General features: G+C 35.1%; 2 protein-coding genes across 2 annotated transcripts in view; one reads left to right on the top strand and one right to left on the bottom strand.

Moving 5' to 3' along the window:
• The window catches only part of LOC112571753, a 28,977-nt gene extending 24,680 nt beyond the window's left edge, over positions 1-4,297 (top strand). Inside the window, exon 10 of the transcript XR_003100879.1 lies at positions 668-4,297. The gene's annotated coding sequence lies outside the window, so the exon portion shown is untranslated. The remainder of the gene's footprint in view (positions 1-667) is intronic.
• LOC112571750 lies at positions 2,304-19,502 on the bottom strand. Its single transcript, XM_025251010.1, has 14 exons — positions 18,625-19,502; positions 17,485-17,670; positions 15,931-16,094; positions 15,259-15,354; positions 14,845-14,946; positions 14,438-14,590; positions 13,842-14,048; positions 13,195-13,342; positions 12,155-12,335; positions 11,616-11,859; positions 10,527-10,805; positions 10,040-10,248; positions 9,670-9,815; positions 2,304-9,506 (listed from the first exon to the last, which is right to left on the bottom strand). Exons 1-14 carry the CDS (start codon positions 18,719-18,721, stop codon positions 9,382-9,384), a joined length of 2,337 nt encoding a protein of 778 aa, XP_025106795.1. The 5' UTR covers positions 18,722-19,502; the 3' UTR covers positions 2,304-9,381.
• Between the last annotated feature and the right edge of the window lie 1,415 nt (positions 19,503-20,917).

Here is a 20,917-nt window from a genome sequence, read left to right as displayed (position 1 = left end):
AGCATATAATTTGGAAGACTGTATTTTCCTGGGGTTTTTTTTATGATAAAACCACTAAATATTATCATAAGCCTTAAAAATATTTGTCTGAAAAAGCATGGTGCATTCCTATTTAGAGAAATTTAAAATAGCTGGCTGCAGAGGTGTTTGTTTATTTTTTTTTTTGGTTGGCAGATGTAATTCATATTTTTGTGAAATAGGGTATATTTTGTTTACTTCACTGTCATCAAAATATTTCCTTAAGATTTTAGCTTATTTTACAAAACTTTGTAGATTTGATTTACATTATATTTTCTTTTTTAATTGAACCTCATTCAGACCTGTAGGTGCAGAGCAAACTAGTTTTTGACAGCAAAGAAATTAGTTAATTGTTTGGGTTGTTTTTTTTACTGTATAAGTTTGAGAATAGTAATCTCATTACAGAACATGTGCACAACATCTTTGCAAAATATGGTAGAGATAAGGGATGGTCCATGTTTCTTCAGTAAAATAATTTTGAAGGAATATGATAATATTTAGTGATTTTATCATAAATTAAAAAACACAGTAAAATATTGTCACGCAAGTTATATGCTTCCTTTACAAACCATTAAGTTAACAATTTAAGTTACTAGAATGATTCCAAATAATAATTTTATAATTAATTTACACATGTTTTGGTTTGTAGACAAACGAGACTACTTTCACAATGGTACAGAGATGGAAGGCAGGTGATGAGAAGAGGTCAGGGGCCAGGTTCACAGCAGGTTGCTGGTAGTTAGCAGCATGGGTATTTTGTAACAGACAGCTAAACAGTTTATGATTGTGTTATCTGTGCTTTGCTATCTGACCCTTGGTATCTGCTGATAAGCATGCCAACAACAAAAAAAAACTACATTTTAACATTTTTCTTTTTCGCTAACCCTCATTTTCTTATGAACTCTGAATTCCTTAAATGTGTTCTTGTGACATTCATGTCAAAAGGTTGCAGCAAAGACACCCTTTCTTCAAAAAAAAAATGCCTTATTTTTCTTTTACACAATTCATGACCCCAAAACAACTTTATCATAGCTTTCCTTTAAGTGTGCATATTTTTCAGGTAATGAACCCTTTAATATTTATTCAAATACATATAATGCCCTGTCTACTTGGCTCCTGAGCAAATAAAAAAATATACTCTCACTTCATAAATTAAAAGAAACTCACAAACATGAAATAACATTTTTGCTATTTTAAAAATATCCCAGTGTTATTGTTGGGCATAAAAAACTGTATTTCCATATGTAATAAGCAGATGTAAAAGTCCTGTATGAAAATGATGACACCACACTAAAATTTACCTTTGTGGTGAAGCCATGCTTAATTGGGTTGTGGTAAAGTGTCAGTCATCTGATGACAAAATCTTTAGTGTTGTGAAGGTTTTGTTTAGCCTGCAATCATTGACTGGAGAAGACCAATATGCAAAATGTTTGTGAACTACAGGGTCCCTTGTCAGCAAGCTATGATGTTGATTTTTTTTTTTGTGTGACTTTATTAGACTTGTTTTGTGAGAGGCAGTTGTTACTTGTTTGGTTTTTATGCCTTTATAAAATCATGAGCATTTGTACTCAAATTCAATTCAATGATGTCAGAGGGACAATATCAGCAAATCTTTCCTATGTGCCTTGCAGGTACCTACAAGCACTTTATCTGCTGGCACTATCATGTCATTAGAATTTTTCTCTCTGTGCATGTAGTATTTCCTGAAGGTAACTATGCAAGTAATGAATGCTGCATACATGACAGTACAGTCATTCAAAACTTTTTCTATCTTAAAAAGAACCCCTGAAATTCAGCTCAGAGTTAGTCACGGTATGTGATTTGACAGGAAATAATTTCAACATTAAATAGCTTATAAAATTTATCACAACAGAAATTTGGATTCTGTATTTTGTTGGGTTTTTTTCTGTGCTATGCAAAACAAAACTGGATTTAACTACATCTGTGAAGCTATCAAAAGCTACTCCACCATATCTTGACCCAGTGTACGTATTATATTTTTTCAAAGTAGGAGCAGGGATCACACAGTGTGGGTATGACATTTTTTTTAAAGTGGGGGCTCTTGTTGGATGTTTATCATTTTGCTCATCTGTGCTTTTGAACCACTTGTTGCACCAAATGTGTTCATTCATAGCAAATGTCGGTTAAAGTTCATTGCAAAAGTTATGAACAGCATACTATCATGGTAACTAAATTATTTTTGTTCTTATCAAAATGCCTGGAATAGAGCAAGAATGTGAACCTAAGGGAGGCAACAATAAATGTTACAAATAAAAGTCTGGAACTTTTTTTTTTCCTGTTTAGTAACAAATAGCAATACATCAAAACAATATCATGTAACTGTTCTACAAAGAAACATCCATTTCTCTGCAAAACATCTTTGAAGATAGCATTGATTATGCATAAAAGAGCAAACATGAAATGTGTACATGGAACATGTAAAGTTTTTGAAACTGCAGCAATGTCAATAAATGTTCTTACTGTACAAGAATAAAAAGAAACAATCATTTTTATACCTTTAAATATCCTAGAATAAAGTAACCATATGTATATATTTACTAAAAGGACAATTGTTTAAATAACAAGATGATAAAAGCTTTACCAGTTTAATCAACTAAAAGAAATAATATATACTTTTGACGAAAACCCACTATTAATGCAGTAATAATGCTACGAAAAAAGATATATCTTTTTATTAGTTTTAATTACCAACACAAGGCAAGGGACTCATCCTTCATGCAGTTAGATTTGTGTGGTTTTTCTCTTGGGTAAATCAAAGAAAACCTTTCCTGATTTCAAAGGGAATATTCTGTTTATGCTATCATCAAAATGTTAGAATGGTTCTAAATGTCCATTTAAATGATATATTTGAAATGACTTGAGCCATTACATAAGATCAAAAGGAAGAAAATTACTACTTTCTTTTATATATCAGAAAAATGTAATTTCTAAATACTTACACTTAAAATACCTTTTTAATGATCGCATGCTGACAAACAGGAAAAAATGGTGGTATGCAATTTTAATCTTGCAACATCAACACTAACAAGGCCCCATACAAAGTACAGCATGGCATGCAATGCAGATTATTTTTCCACCTTAAATGCCTTCAATTTAAATCATATCTGCACACTAATAAGGAAAATATTAATACAGTGGTATCTACACACTCTACCACACTTCTTTCTAGAAGGCTTTTCTCATGAATAATAACTTTTCCATATCTTCCATCCATTATGTCTTCTCAACCTTTGCCTTGTCACCACTTTTATTTCTTTCTCTACATTGAATGTTTGGCTTGTTTATGTTTCAATATTGTTGATATCTTTAACTTAATAATGCCATTCTGAATGGCTTATTCACGTTAAATACATTAATCACGTATGCCACTTGCACCCTTGGTAATATCAAGGACATGTATAGGTGGATTGCTGTCTGTCTGCCAAGACCAACGCTTAGCCTCTTGCGAAATGATCCGCTGTTAGTCTCGGTGAGCCATAACAAAAATATGAATAAACCGAAAGCTATGTCGTCTAATGCCTCGTTTAAGTAGTTAATCTGAAATGTGAATAAACCGGAAGCTATGTCCTCCAATGTCTCATTTTAGCAGTTTACTGGAAAAAAAATCGTCTGCCAGCAGTCGGGATATTAGCTCGTGGTAATAGGTTCTTTTCTCAAGTCAACTGTTCTTACTGTTTTCCTTTTTCTTTCACTTTTAGCAATAGAAAATTTCTACCATGATAACCATATGGAATAGGTATGTGTGTGTGTATATATATATATGAAAGTAATAAAATAATATGTGATCGTGAATGCAGTACCAGGCAGGTATTTACTCTTGAAACTGACCTACAAAGTGAAACTTTCCACTTTGTTTCACCCTGAAGCATCATGGGTAAGTGTGTTTTAGCACAAAGGTTGCATGCTGAGCAGGGGGTCAAGGATTAAAGCAGAATTCAAAAAAATTGGTCCAGAAATGGTGAAGCACAGAGAAATTCAAGTGCTGAGGTACCACTGTATAATAAAAATACAGAATAGAAGAAACTTGTAAAAAGCACTCTGGTATTACCAAGGCAGAATCAAAAGGTTCTCACATTCAACTGCTTTTAGAAATACTTTTTACTTGAAAATACATCATCAAAAACAAAGTTTTCCTCGCTGCCTTACCTCTCTCTCATATACACACTCTCATGTAGCTCACAGGCAAAAAATGTTCCACACATTCACAAGTTAAAATTGGATTCATGAAAAAGTATAGGCAGTTCCCCCCCCCCCCCCCATTCATATAAGCAAGAAATGTAACTTGGTGCTTAACCCTTTCATTAACACTTGAAAATCAAGTTAATGGCACGAATTTACTTCCCAAAATACGTCTGCATACATAAATATGTCCAGTAAATGCGTATATTTACATCTTAAAATGACAGTTAGATTTGAAAACATCCACCCTATTTTTGAAGCTATATTTCAAACTTTTAACTTTTATGCATCAATGCACATTATTTATATATTTATTTCAACATACTAGTATACACAAGACCTGTATCACTCATTGATTCAATAAAATAAAAGAAATTTTTTAAAAAATGAAAGCTTCGATCACTGTTATCAATAACAAATTCTCATTGTCAAAATTTCATAATTTCTGATATAGTATAAATGGTGATCTGAAAAATCTCATTTACCCCAGCTTGGTGATTCTTCTTCTGTTTTTATTAGCATCTCATGTCCCTCAACTTTTGTAATTATCTTTTGTCTGCACTGCCACTGTGATAAGGCGGCCTTTGTGCAAAAAGCAATATTACAAAACAATGATAATGGCATTCTTCTGCTTGCATTTAACTTTGTCAAATTTATTATCTGATGCAAAGGCATGCAGTTTCCCACTGAGATTACACAGTGACAGGCTCTCTTCACTGGAAGTATATCACACTCACAGTTCATCCAACTGTTTTATGTGACCTTTTCCCACTCTGCTGGAAGAACTTTCTTGCCTCAACTTTTTGTAATCAGGAGCAAGCATGTTTTGAATTTCATTCACTTACTTAAATAACAATATAAACTCTTCCATTTACCAAGTACATATATATATCAAGGAATGTAAACTTCAAGTCTGATAACCTTCCCCACACGCTCTACTTTGAGCACAAACATTATGTGACAGCACTTTTTTTTTCATGTAACAAAACACAAAGATCTAGTAGTGGGGTTCTAATGAACTTTATGCTTGACCAAGAACTTGTGAATTTCTTAGGTGGTTTTTTTTCTTCCAATTTAAGTTGGAAAAAGAATAAGCAAGTATTCTTCATTTAAAAAGGGATGAAAACTGTTTCGGATGCAAACAACTCTTAACAGAGTCTAACAATCTCAGTCTGTTTTCTGCCCTTTCCACAGCATTAAAAATGATCTTGCTAAATATAGATTATAAATGATATAAATGACTGTTTGCTGGATAAGGGACATGTGTCAATACCTTGTTAAAGCAGTCAATACCTTTGACATGACTGACCATTCCATCTTGCTTCTCCCTTCCTCACTACTGTTTACTGCTTTAGTGTGGTTTGGGTAGGACCCAAGCTGTAGTAGTTTATGAACAGATCTCAGCAACCATACCTTCGACCTTTGAGGTTCTTCAGATGTTTTCCACTTGTCATTCAATATTTACTATTTATAGTGTTATTTCATTGTTATTGTAAGTAGAATCAAGCCATCCAGTGGCAGACAAGAATACTTGATCATCTTCCCAGGAGACACTATCAAAAAACAATATCACATTCAAAGTCTCTAAATGAAAGTTCACTATTTCCAACAAAAATCTACGGAATCATACATCAGCCTTAGCAGAACCTGATCAGAAGATCATTTTACATTGGCAACATCCAACAGTCGTATCAAACAATATTAGTAATGTCTGATGAACCTATCAAATAACACTAGTATTGTTCAGTGAAACGTATCAAACACAATTAACAATATCTAAAAAAAAAATCATTCACAATGTAAGGATAAGATGGAGCTATAGTTACCCTGGAATGCATAAAATACCCCATTAAAACAATACATATATTTGGTAGATAGACAAGACAGACATGTAAAAATATACAAAGAAAACAAATCTCCTTTAAATTTAGATTTAAATGGTTATGCATCAATTAGAAATAAATAAATTGTCCTCATGGTGATGAAAAATAGCTAAAATGCATTAATAAAATGATTTAAAAAAATGTGACTGTGACTCCATTGTTTTGTGATGTGATCAGCATGAACATTGCCGCCACCTAGCCCTGTACAAGTCCTTTTGAATAACATAAATGCTAAAGAAATGTCTTAGTATTATGCATGGTGAGGCAGATCAATTGTAACTATGCTCCATACTATGATATGATGAAGAGAGGTAATCCACAAGGAAATGGATGCTACACAAATACATAAACACTTACTCCAATCTGCACAGAAATTCTCTGCAACTCCCCCAAAACAGATCGGGGTGTCCAAAACATATAATAGTTGTCTCATGCAAACGGGAATAGGTGGGGCATGTTTACAACTGGTAACTAAGAAAACAGAAGATGAATGGGTCTCCTTTCTGGCTGACTGCTTCAGCTCGGCACCATACGAGCACCTGTAATACTTCAGTATTGGTATAAAACTCATTTATAAAAAACAAGGAAAAAATACACAATTTCTGACAAAGGATGTTTAGTGCATTAAGAGAAAAAACAGCACTCAAAATATAAAAAATGATGCAAGTGAATCCAACATTTTTTTATCAATAGGCAAGGATTATTGTTCCACAAATGATGCCCTTCTTTGGGCAATAGAACTGTTCAATATTACACAGACAAGATCTTTTATCAAGTAGATCTTTGTGTTCTGAAAGGAAGGCTCACAAAAAAACAAGAAATTCATTACCATCACTCAGTCATCTATTTAGCGTCAGCTCATTACTCACACCCACACCCATATATGCACAATTTACTTGCATATCCCCTCCTCAGGGGAGATAAAAACACCTCCACGAGAACGAGAAAAGTTCAATGTCTCTAGTACACATCTGCTCACAAATAGTAATGTTTCTGTAAAAACGACCTGATATAAAGATGCAAACACCAGTACCTAGTCTTGTTTGGATTTCTATCTCCTCAAAAAGAGCCAGCAAAACCTCAAAGCAGCACGCTGTCATTCTGCACATCATCCAGCCATGTCTGTGTGACATAGATCTGGCAAGCCTTACAGAATTCAGACTGCCATTTCAAACAAACTGTAAAATACTTTCCCCAACCCTCTATGGTATCCATTCCCGTCAGCTGGAAAAGCTTGCTGCACTAATCAGCACTAATCACTAATCAGGATTAGAACCAGCGTTCTCTCAGTTCAGACGCAAGTGCTCTGACTACTTTGCTATATATCGACTTCCCCACTGATGACAATGATTACAAATAACTTCTTTCCTACTAAATTTCTATTTCTTGTACGTAGTGTTGACAATGCCAGTAAGAAGGCTTGTCATGTTCTTGACATAGTTCAGAAAACCAGTCAGGCTGAGATAGCAGTGATAGCATGGGCAGGTATAGTAGGAGAAGACAGTCGACTGCTGTGAGTGAGTTATAACGGCTGCCTAACTGAATGGTTCCTGTTACTGAAGCCTGCCCCATTCAGCAAGGTACACAAATATGATACTATAATCCATCTATCAAATTTGCATTTTCATCATACTATTAGCTGAAAGACTGTAATGAAACTGCATAGAAGTATACTAGTCAACAAACAATAAAAAAAAATGTACAAGATATATCACTTCATAAGCAAGCACAAAACGTCCACTTGCTTGATGGATAGGCTAGGAATGTGATAACAATTAAGACTAGTGCTAGTGATCTACCAATGGCCTGCACGTGTGCCACACTAGCTATGCTATGCTATCACATTCTCATCACATGTTCATTACACACATTCATAAACAATTTCTACTTAAAAGCTTAACAAAACAGTCATTTCCTAACAACAACCATCATTCTCATGATAAAGCAAGTATCAGAATGCAATTATGACAAAGAGGTCTTGTGTTCAGCACAACAAGACAAGCACAACAAAACAGTCAGATATGTGTCTGAAAACATTTTTATACCCTTCACAACACTTATCAAATGAACATATCACCGCTACATGAAGAAACGGTCATATTGTTTTTGATTTTTTTTTGGGGGGGTAGCCATAGTGAAAGCTAGTGGTAAAAAGACAAAAATAAGCTGAGACCTGATTAGTACATCCTTAAAAATTGTAAGTTCTACAGCCAACACAAAGTTCAAGGTAAAAACTTGACAACCAACACAAAGTTCAAGGTAAAATGTATACTAACAAAACCAATTTAAATAAACACCAACTTACACTGTTATTTATTTTTTCATCCAAATATGACTATCCAAATTGTATCAGTTTGATAGATCCTCAGTACTTTTTAAATTCTTCAAATAGGAATATGGCAAAGTCAGAAAGAACAAACATAACACAAGAAAGGTATAAAGCAAAACAAAAATGTACACAAACACCACTGATACACACACACTCACATGCCAGCGCGCGCACACACACACAGAATATCCTGTGAATACACCCTTCTCTTCACGACCTCTTCATGTGATACTAGCAAGGTCTAAAAGTTCAAGATCATGGTGAGACAAAATTTTAAAGCTGCAAGAATCTTCGAAATGATTCATGAAAACTAGACATAAATACGTAAACAAGACATTCTATTAATGTGTAGGATAACAGAAGACTTCAAAATTGTATGATTAGGTCATTTGAAACTTTGATGTAAATAGAGAATCTATTGCTTATAGTACTATTTATTTTTCCATATAATTTTCCAAAGGTAAATGAACAAAATCCTTATGAACATTTTTAAATATTTTAAAATAATTTTGTTTCTGTCAAATAAGACTAGCAATATACCAGATTTGGGTTGTTTTTTGTGATCTATGAAAAACACTTGAAAAAAAATCTAAACAATGCTAAAAAAAGTGTATTAATTCTTTTAAAATTTTGAAATGAGAGAAATGTAAATCTAGCAAAAACACACTTCTGTTTTGTCCCCTCATTTTTGAAAACACATGCAAGTCAAATCTATTCAACTGGCATGCCATCACATTGAAAAAATGTGAAATTAGGGCATGCCAGTTAATTAGATTTGGACTGCATTTGAAACTAACATTGAAAAGACTGTTAAATTTTTATTTTGTTACCAACTTTCCTTTAAAGAATTCCTTTGTTTATATTTCCTGTCTACTGGAAATGGTAATAAAAGAACTTCCACTTGATATTTTCTATGTATATTTTCAGATAATAAAATGAATAACAAACTTGTTAAGATGATGGCTTTTCAGCACGTAGCATAATCTCAGACATAAGGAATTTCAGGGCTGATCTGTTTTGAGAGACTTCTGATGCATGCTCAAGTTCCTTGCAGACCAGATCAACAAACCCTTTAGCTGCAGAAAAATAATTTTTTTCATATTACTTTATGATTGTAAAGTCCCACCCTCTCATAAAATAGTTTGACCAACACCAGCAAAACACCATGACATCTGTCAGAGCTGGACCAAGAGGTTGATTGGCAAAGTTAGCAACAAGAAGCTTGACCCAAACACCTACCTGTCACAGCTGGCGCAAGAGGTCGACTGGCAAAGGTGGCCACAAGAAACTCAACCCCAACATCAACAACAGCTGCATGCTGGCTATCATCAAGCTTTTGCAGTACACCAAGTACACTCTTCTGGGCCATTTCAAAGGCCAGGCTTCTGCACAGGGTATCCAGAGTTTGAATGTTTCAATGTTAACCCTGTGCAAATGCTGATGGTGCTTAGAACCTTCTGTACAATTACTGGCATGGTATAAGAGTTGCGGTGAAAGTAGACTGCAAACTTTCTTCACTGCTTCATTACTTCAATCAATTATTGATAGCAAGATTGATATATCTGACTCTATCTGTTAATCTAAAAAATTAAAAGTAATGTTCTCTTACTTGTATCGCACAGCATCAATTATGCTGACGACAAGGCCTGGGTCAAGATCCATAAGTGTAACCTCTCCCTGGTACTGCCGCTTGATAAACTGCTGTATGCCAAGTGGCACCACAGAAGATGTCATTATCTTGATAAGCGGCTCCTCAATAAGGTTTAGTGCCTGACGCTCTTTGCCATCGACAGCCAGACTAAACACAAGCACCAACACCTGTTGTAAAATAGGATCTCGTTATTAAAATTTAACATTTTATTTTCTGTTTCCTGCAGACATGTTTTTGTGCAAAGAATGTTTATGGAAAGAATGGCTCTCTAAGTTTTCTGCCTAATATGAGAAAAGTACATGCAGGAAACTACAAAAGATGCCCCATATGAAAATCAACAATTTGTAAATTTTAAATTTTTACAGGCAATCAGTTAACTGTCTTCTGTGTCTTCTCATCAGGCCAGCAATACTACAGCCAAGATGAAGAAATAAGTTTTACTCACCTGTGTCTTTGTTAACTGTCTCAAAAAGAAAATATCCCCAGACGAGTATGAGTGGTCTTCAAGGGTTGCTTTTTTGTGTTGAACCCCAAGAAGACTACCCCAGTTTTCATACTCTTCTCTGAAGTTGAATGATGAGTCCATTCCTTCTGCTTCTGTCCGATGTCCAACTGCTTGTGTATGTGACAATATATCGGAACAATTTTTGTGATTTTCTTCAGCAGGTCTTCCGTTAGAAGAGGAAGCTGGCAAAGTAGCACCAAGTAATTGTTGTGACAATATCTGTGGAGCATACCATAAAAAATCTGGGTATAGCAAAGAAAACTATTTAAACATACAAGTACCAAATAACTGTATACAAGTCATTTTCCTTTTGATCAGGTTTTTATGTCATTGGCAATTTGGCAATGCGTACTTTTGGTGAAGAAATTTTGCTATATGAATTTTGTGGTGTTATTTTGCTTGATAGTGCATTAAGCTTTAATGGAAGATTTGATCATTTATACATCTTTATTAATATCTATAACAAGACATAGTAGTTATATATATAAAAATCAAAAGTTACACTAACAATTTCTATATAAAGAAATTTTATGAGTTCCCAAATTGTGTTGACTTAGTTATTAAGTCCCTGATATTGCTTTAGATCATATTTTATATTTGTAAGCTAATACCTAATAATATTTATATGTGTATTATAGTTATTCATTTTTATATTATTCTTTAAGATATTTACTCATTAAATCATTTATTACAAAAAGAACTATTTTGAAAACAAGAACAGAATAGTTTTCAGAATATTCTATTAAATGACGTCTATCATTTTCAATATGCTACAGATGCTTATTTCCCATTGTTGTCATACACGCATATGCAGCAGCGGATAAATATTAAAATATAAGCTTGTCTGTCAGAGAGTTTTTTTCATTTTGACATTTCTGTGATGCAAGATTTGCAACTTTTGATTTATCTTGTCCACTGACTACCTGGAATGCAGAAAGTATCTTCTTTATAATCACATTAACAGGATTTTATATGCAGAAAAAACAGATAAGACAAAATGTAAGGAAAAAACCCAAATGAGGGTCTCACCTCTTCAGAAACATCGTCTGGAGATGCAGACAGAGAAGATACGGGTTGCTCATCAAATTTAACCTTACGTTCAGAAGTACGAAGATTCTCAAATGATCTGGACCGTTTCATTATTCCTTTGCTACTACCAATATCCCCATCGTCCTCTGCATCTCCATCTGGCATGTCTTCCAAAGATGAGAAATGAGATTCTTCTAGTTCTACTGGCAGGGAAGATGCTGCTATCCACTGTTCTTTTCTTGTTCTAATCAATCAAAAAGTAAATCAATCATATCTGCATAAAATTTAATTTGTATTCTTTGAACAGCATACATTTTATAGGTTCGACTGACTGTTATATAAAAAATCATTAAATACAAACTGAACAAAATCTTCCTAATAATTAGCAATAGAACTAACCAAATTTTTGGCTTTTTTTGGTAGTTTTCTAAAAATTGACTAATTCTAATTTTATGGCAGTTACATGAAACTTAGAGATTTTCTTTGCCACACCCAGATACCAAACCATCATAGATAATACAAATTTAGAGGATACTAACTTTAGGTGTTCCAGCTTTGAGAAAATGAAAAAGAAATGACGACTGTCACACTTGATAGTGAGATCATGGCCAAAACTTTCTAGAATCTTCTGAACAGGGTTGACACACTTGGAGAAAAGATATTCCATCACATTGAATAGGTTTGATACAAACTCCTGGAGTTCATTTGAAGCTATTACTCCTGCACAAAAAAATGCACATCATAAAATACAGAATTGCAAGAGAGTTTCAGTCTCTTGTTTACTCTCTGAAAAGGCCAAGATTTAAGTAAAAGTTTATTTATCATCCGATTTCTGAATAATTACAACCCTTCACTGCATCTAAAAAAAATCTCATTGTGTAAAAATGTTTATAATTCAGAAAACACAATGACATCCATACCATTTCTTTATGTAACAGCTATTTATTTTAATCATTTGATACTGGTATGTTCCATCAATTCGCTGATTTCAAAAAAAGAGGACATCCCATATCAGCATCCAACAATAATGAGACTACCACAGCACCAGGATAAACAGCTGCTATAAATTAGGATTCCTATGCCTGTTAACTTCTGTTAACATAACTTCTGAACATAAAGACTAAGCATGATCACTGGTGTAAGTAGGGAGGGGAATGTGTGAGCTGCTTAAAAGTTACAAATGTGTTAATCTAACAATATTATTATCAAAGCATTTGTATTGTTTACAATGATGTTTTTACATCAGGGATTAACCATTTCAGGCAAAACTAATCAATAATGGAAAATGAAAGAAAAGTATGGAAGTCGTAAAGAAAGATACTAACAATGACACTATGGAAAGAACCCTCACCGTCTGCTACACACTGTAAAACTTTCATCATCTAGTACATTCTATAAAACCCTCATCATCTGTGCTCATTCTGAAGCCCTTTCCACCTAGTACATACTGTGAAACCCTCACCATATGTTGCACACTCCGAAACCCTTACCATCTGGTACACACTGGAAAACACTCATCATCTGGTACACAATACAATAAAAAAAAAATAAATAACCTTCTAGTTTCAGCTTGACTAACCATTATCCAAATTTTTAGTAAGAACTGTATACATAGTGTTCACAAGTGTTGACAGCACTCGACAGCCTGCCTGAGCAATGGTCAGTTTCTCCTGGTGTGCTTCCAAGGAAAGGCATACTAGATCTATGGCTGATTCACGCAAAGGTGCCTGAAAACAGTAGTCACATTTCACTGGAGGCAAAAAAATTAAAAACATTAATGGTAAAACTTTTGAACTACAACATTTTTCTATTTTTTACAATTATAAATGATATAAATGGTATTATTCTTGATATAATCTTGGTATTCCATTGATGCTGGTCATCCAGGTAGGGTATGTGTCTGTGAGGCAAACAATATGCATATTACTTGTTGTGGGTAAGTGATTTTTGCTGCATCTACCGAAGGTAGCCAATGCAGCAAAGCAAAAAAGAATGCAGCATATTCTGATACATGACATGGGTATGACTGGTACGCAAACATAACATTCTGCGTAACATATCTGTAAACAAAACTAGTGACTTCTATGGTTCAACAGCTTTTCAAAACTCATCTAGGGCACATCAAGTACACAGATAATATCCAAAATACTTGGGTTACATTGTCATGATATTTTCGGAGATCATCAGATGACCTACAGCTATTCCAACCATCTAGTACTCTTTTACCTTTTCAGAGATTCTTGGGTGATAGACAGCTATTTTAGCTAGAATATCCAAGCTGTACTGCTGCACCATGACAGCAGATTTCAGGGCTGCCATACTGCCCAACACTGCACTGGTCACCTGACAGTTCACAAGCAGAGGTGCAGAATCTGGTATGTGACTCAAAGCTCTGAGTATCTGTAGGCTAACCACTACCAGGTTGGGAGGATCCTGTACATGATTCAGCAAAGGGTTCTTATTATCTGGTGTGACGCTATGATAAAATGCCTAAGCAAGCTTAACGAAGCCTCTGATTCTCCGAGTAGTTCAATACACAGTTAAAAGGCATGGTATATTATCATGACTATTTATGCAGCATATGTTGTCCATAAAGCTTACTCCAGTTTCAAACAGCAAACAGACCAAGTTTTTTTCCTACAAAATTGTTTTGAGGCATCAAAGCTCCAACATCAAAACTTCTTTATCTAAAAGGGTGGGAAAAGTCAGTGAATACATATATCTATGAGATTCATACATTATGACAGTTTAGCAAGTACTTTCAGTTAGTTTGAAAAAAAAAAAATTAAAATGTAAGGAACAAACGCTTGCAAATATCTTACCAAAAACTGCTGTAATATTTCTCTGAGGAGCACAATAAAAATAGCATGCAGTGATCTAAACTCTTTAATTTCTTTCTGATGATTCATATCCTTGTTGACCATGACCCCTGAGATGAAGGTCTGCAAGATATCTCGTCGATGGTATGCCACTTCCTTCAAGAAAGGGAACAAATTTCACTCTCAATAAGTCCACTTTGTAAATGGCTAACAAAAAAGTCAAGAAATTAAATTTAGTATCTGCATGGGGCAGGAGAAGGGGAAGAGCAAAGGAAAAAACAAAGAAAGGAATGAGACATAGGATAAAATAAGCGTTGTGTACATAAAATTATTTATTTTAACACTAAATTATTTCAAACTCTTTATTCAACTAGCATAAAGAAAATTAGCAAAGGGACGCAGTTCTTTACCAACATTAGCTTGAAGACCTGATCAGTTAGCTCTGCATTAACACACGCATCAGTGTGAAAATGAATATGCTTGGTCATATAGCTCGCTGCCAAACTTGCTAGCTGCAACACAAAAAGCTTAAACTGACAAAAAATTTTAGGGGCGATAGGCCTGTGCAAGTGCATGTTTCAGTGTGGGGATAGGTAACTGTGTATAAACATGTACAAGGGTCTGCATGCTTCTGTGCAAGAATAGCATTTGTACATGTAAATTTCATCCATATAGTACTTTGTTATAACTTTTGTATACACTGTTACCTGTTCAGCAGGTTCAGGTAACAATTTTTCTCAATCACTCAGCAACAAAACAGCACCCCATGGTACAAGAAGTCTGAAAGTAAATTTCTATTTTTTTTCAGTTTAATTAAATGTTACCTGCTCTGGCTCATGAATCTGCTTCAGCATTACATCCTTAGAGATGGGAAAATCTACCACTACCCAGTCATCTGGTAAAAGTGGCTTGTCTGGCTCCTGCAAAGAATACAACTTTAACTAAAAGAATTATGATAATGACCTGGGGAGCTCCCATTTCTGACAGAGGATTTGTTCTGAATGTATGGTAAGTGTTGAAGACTTTTTTTTAGCCTGCATCATGTTAATGAAGCATTGCTCAGTGGATTGAGAATTTTTATAAGCTATAAATAAAGCAAAAGACAAACTTTTCTCTTAACTTCATATATTTTTCCTTTCATCTGTGCAAATAATTTTTATGCTGTGTCAGAAAACTTGACTTTAACTTAGTGTACAGTTGTTTTAAAATCTGTTAACCTTTAGTTAAATAACTTTCCCAAGCTCAATGCCCACTTTTTACACTTAGTATCACATTGTTCCAAACAGGCAAGCAGTATAAAACCTTGTCTGATTTTTGACAAGAATGGTCTGGAAAAAATCTCTGACAATCAAAACTACTCCTGAGCTCGGAAAAATACTAAAGAGAAACAGTGCTGTGGACTTCTCGAGAACCCTGATCTGATGCATTATTTACAAAGGTAAGCTCAGTTAAACTGAAAATTTTCCCCCTTCAGTATTCCAGAATAATGTTCCAACCTGGTTATGTGTCTTCTCCTCACAGATTCCTGCTCTCTGCGGCTTGGGCGGAGGCATTGGCTGAATGGGCCTGCCAGGGGTGGGAGGTAGGCATCGGCGTCTAGGGGCTGCAACTGGGCCATCCACAAATTCAAGCTGCTTGTCCCCGATTTCTATTACACTGCCTGCAATCATAAAAAAGATGTTAACAAACTAAACAGTAAATGAAAATAGGGTCAACTTACTACCTCTCATAACTGCCTCCAAATCCCAACAATGATAACCTTTTAATTATTTATTCAAATTACTGTTTCATATGCTTCAAATTGGCTCATCCTCTTTTAGGAGCGATGATGGGTGGGTGGTTGAAATTTTATATTGTCCAGCCATCGGGAGGATATATCACACCAGAAATGAGATGGTTACAGGAATGCAAGGCATGTAAACAGTGCTTTAATGTATTAACGGTCAGGCTTGACCATGATACATGACTTTCATCTGACCAAACATTTGTGCCTTTGGAGATGGGGGTAAGGGTAGAAAGGTAGCTGTTCAGTAAAATAGCTGCACAACAAAGCAAAAATTTACAGAGATAGCCTGACTGGACCTGCCTGGTGTAAAGACGATGTTGAAGCAAATTATAACAACTCAATGAAATTCAATTTACTGAAACAATTGGTAACATAAACATAAAATTGCTGACACATTTTTGGGATTTTTTAAATTAAAAAACAAACACCAAATGAATAAGAGTATATTCTTAAGTTATTAAATTGAAGAATGAGGAGAAGGAATGAAAAAAAAAGAGTTAGTATCCTACATGACAGTAGACACTGAGAAAAGTGAATGCTCTTAAAGGACTTCTGAACACAATGACAGCAATATATAGTGTATAACTGATCAACAGATCAATGATTTGAAAATGGGGACATCAACAAAACAGATATGATGGAAATGCAGACTTGCTTGCTAACTACTAACAGATGCAAACTGGTTTGTGAAACCATATGGTAAGCACAGTGCTACCCAACCTGAATATTACTGAATATTTTGAATAGTGGGACTGTTTTCATATGATTCCACAGCCTATAAGTATCTGTCTTCTAGTAATAAAAGTGTAACAGTTGAGAAGAAAAATACATGACAGCTGCTCTGGCTGTTATGATAAGATGCCATCTTCATTTTCATCTATATATTCAGTCATAAACTACATAGTCAATAAAAGTTATAATTACAAAAGATAGCATTTTTCATAGCCTTGAAACTGTTTTTATAGATATAGAAGAAATATTTCTGAAATGTACTTTAAGAAATGGAAGCATTTCAATGAGCAAATGATTCAAACAGATTAAGACTCATCATAAAGCTTAATAGACTGACTTCAGGAGTAAACATAGAATAAGTTGCCAAGAGATTTTTCTTCAAGATACATTATGTATCTATAATCTGTCCTACATTAAGTAATAAAATGTGACTTTTTCCATATCTCTATAAATGTTACTTAGAATTCCACAATTTCTAATCATGTGTGTTTATAAACAGAGACATTAAGCACATGACTTCTCTCAAGCCCACCTGCTATGAGATTGACCTCTGAACTCATTGGTTCTCCACTGATCATGCAAGGTAGATCCCTGCTGATAGGAGCAACGGTGGTACCAGATGTCTTCCAGACTGTTAACTTCAGTAGTGGAACAATTATGTCATCAGTATCTTCACTGTCAACAATCTTGGACTTAACTTGATCCTCTGCAGTAAGCCCTGGGTAAAATATATGTACTAATAAACTAATAAGCTAATTTATAGAAAGCAGACAAGGTGGGCAAAGGTACAATTATGTTTTTTAAAAGATAAAAAATTGATCATATATGTAGCAAAGATTATTTGTCTGTTTAATTTTGGGGTTTTGTGCTAGATTTTTAGACAAAATATATAATTATAAACAAGCTAGAGAATGCTAAATCTGCAAGGCATTCACTTAAGCTACATGTCGATTGATAATAATGACAGGATACATAAAAATTCTAATGATGATGAATAAATACACATTAAATACAAAAGTAAAAAAGCATGATGATGAAATGTATTTTAGTTTTACAGTCATGCTATGTAAATGGACTAATCTATAGTCTTGACCAGTCTATTACCTTTGACCACATATAGAAAGACTCAGTCCTATACATTTCACGTACAGACATCCCCCACCCCCTTCCTGCTGAAGCATAGTAAAGAAAAAAACGTCTTGGAATGAAATAACGATGTGTCACAGTTTTATTTTTCTTTGCTTTGCTATTTTAACAATAAATTAATTATATCACATAACTTTTATGTTCTGAAATTTATCTGTATTTTCTCGTGCTTACGAACTGAGTTTATTGTTGTGGAAAAGTCAAATTCTAGAAATGAGTGTCATGTTCACTCTGTATGATAAATTACCTCCACTTAAAATAGCAAGTAAACATTGATGACGGCAATGAAGACAGGGTATGGAATGCGTTATCAACACAATCTGTTCTATTCTACAATAAACATTTTTTTTAATTATTCTATGTATTTATATCAAACATCCACTTAAAAATAACCACAATGATATAGCAGGTGATATTAAGGGTTAAGTCATACGGAAGTGAAATCAATATTATAAATGTACAAGCATCCTGATAACTGTGGCTGATAAGTCTGAAGTCGTCTGCTTCCTCTGCTATTTGAGCTTACCTATGATATATTCTCCAGAACCTTTCAGAGTCAGACTTTGTCCATCAGTCAGACTCTTCAGTGAGACAGTTTGAGGTCTGTTTGATTTTTCATCCATTTTCGGTGCACACAGACAACAAAGTCTTCATGTTCGCATCTGTTTTATTATCAGTAAGGTTCATTAGCTTATTACCATTGCTGCTCTACGACGTCACGCGCAAAATTACTGCGCGAGCGTGACCTCCCTTGTTTATGACGTAGGCAGGTAAACAGGTAATTATGTTGCTGTCTCTTTGCTGCATTCTTTGAAATGTTGTCTTATTTCTTACTCAAATACAAATTACAAACACACTACAGCGCGAAAACACCTTGTATAAACCAACTCATGTCCATCAACCAAAATGCAAACGAGATATTTCGATCTAGGGATTTGAATTTTGTGTAGCAGACAGCCGTTCATTACGGTCTGTGCGTTGAAGATGTTTTCGAGTCGAAAAAAGTGCGAGATATCTGCGTTGAAACTTGAATGGTTGGAGTATGTTCTTATCAGACCAAGGAGCTACTCAACCAGTCACGTGATAACAAGGAAGTTATGGGGTGAGAGTAAAATGCAGAATAAACTTAATATATATATTATTTCTCATGAAGAGGTCGATCATAGATTAAACTTCTAACTAATAAGAGCGGTCAAAAATTCATCTGCTCCACGAGATTACACCTTATACCAAGCAACATAATTATAGTTGTGGTTATTGTCAGTTGACTGATCCGCCTGCTCGTCTTCCTCTCCCGGCGTAAAACACAAATCAACCAATATCGTCTTCCTCTCCATGCAGATGACACTCGATTTCCATGTTTGTTCCTTGGTTCCTGTTTATGTTTCATATATACGCGATGTTTATCGTTTATTATTTGTCTGCATAGTCGTTTCTCAATCTGTCATTCTATGTCTTTTCTTGCGCCGAGAACATATGCTCCTCCGTGAGCGTGATTATGCGCTATATGAATCACACGTACAGTATTATTATCTGTTTTAAGACATTACTAAAGTATCGACTACTGTTAGGTATATTCCTAGGCATGTAATATTCGATCATGTCCACAAGTTCATTTGTTCTAGGGTTTACAAAGTTGTAATTAATAATTAATAAACCCAGCATAGCACTATATCAACATATATCTCACATAGATCATCAGCAACCAAACCAAGACTCATGCAGACGGTACAGTCATAATTCATTTACACATACCTGTGATCAAAAGTCCTGTTGCTAAAACAACAGCCTCCACCTGTTAATCCTACACGTAGGGACCTGATCGAAACTGGCAGAACTCCTCTAAGGGGACATGCTTATCATGTAAAATAATTGTGGCTTTTTGAAATCTGCCAGTTATAGAGCATCTGTAAGTCACTTCGGGCTGCAAGTTGGTACAGTTCACTTTTTTGTATTTGGTAGCTGCTTCAGGTTTGCTTTTCTTTTCTCTCTTACAGGTCCTCATTTGGTCACAGAGATCTAAGATGTTATTCGTGACCAATGGCTATTTCTTATTCCTATGTCGTCCTAGAACCTCATTAGCTGTTGAAGTTATAATTCTAACTTTGAGGGATGTCTACATCACATTCTACCAGGTTCAGCGTGCAAAGTTTTTTCCAGTTGTGGCCTTGAAGACTTCTGCAACGTTTGGGTCTTGCAGCTTCTCCAAATCAAAGCGAATTCGGGGGTTGTTTGAGAGTCGCTTCGCCTTCAGCTTCAACTTCGTTAGAATAAGATCATGGTCGCTGCCTATGTCAGCGCCTGGATATGTCTTTGTTGATGCTGGATTTAAAGGGTCTCGGCAGCAGGATATAGTCGATTTGATTATGGATCAATCCATCTGGTCAGTGCCATGTGGACGTCCTTGATTATTTTTGTGGGGATGTAAGGCGTTGGCTAAGGTAAGTCTTTGGCTCTGCACAAATTCTAGGAGTCTGATGCCCCTATCGGTTTTGCCAAAACCAAATTTGCCCGCTGTTCCTGCCCATTGCTGGTAGGCGTCTGGGCCAACTTTGTCGTTCCAGTCACCGAGTACGAGGATGTCCTTTTTAGGAACTACCTTCACAACTTTATCTTGTTATTGGTAAAACTGTTCTGATTCATTGTCTCCATGAGTGGAATTTGGAGCATATTCTTGGAGAATGGTGACATTGTGGGGATTAGCTGAAATGTTTCCCCATATCTTGTCCATCTGACCTCCGCCATTCCCATAATGCCCCACCAGTCTGTTTAAGCCAGTGGGTGAGCTGTTGGACTTCGCCGCACTGCTGTAACATGCA

Source organism: Pomacea canaliculata, linkage group LG9, assembly GCF_003073045.1.
Source record: "Pomacea canaliculata isolate SZHN2017 linkage group LG9, ASM307304v1, whole genome shotgun sequence".
Taxonomy (NCBI): Eukaryota; Metazoa; Mollusca; class Gastropoda; order Architaenioglossa; family Ampullariidae; genus Pomacea; species Pomacea canaliculata.
The sequence above is the reverse complement of the archived record's forward strand: the minus strand, read 5'-3'. Positions and strand labels throughout refer to the sequence as shown.

Bases quoted from the DNA above. Each gene is read 5' to 3' on its own strand.
- LOC112571750 (XM_025251010.1), bottom strand. From the start codon at position 18,721: ATGGATGAAAAATCAAACAGACCTCAAACTGTCTCACTGAAGAGTCTG. The intron at 17,671-18,624 runs GTAAGCTCAAAT...TATTTTACCCAG, and splicing joins TTCTGGAGAATATATCATAG to GGCTTACTGCAGAGGATCAA. The intron at 13,343-13,841 runs GTAAAAGAGTAC...TACTGTTTTCAG, and splicing joins ACCCAAGAATCTCTGAAAAG to GCACCTTTGCGTGAATCAGC.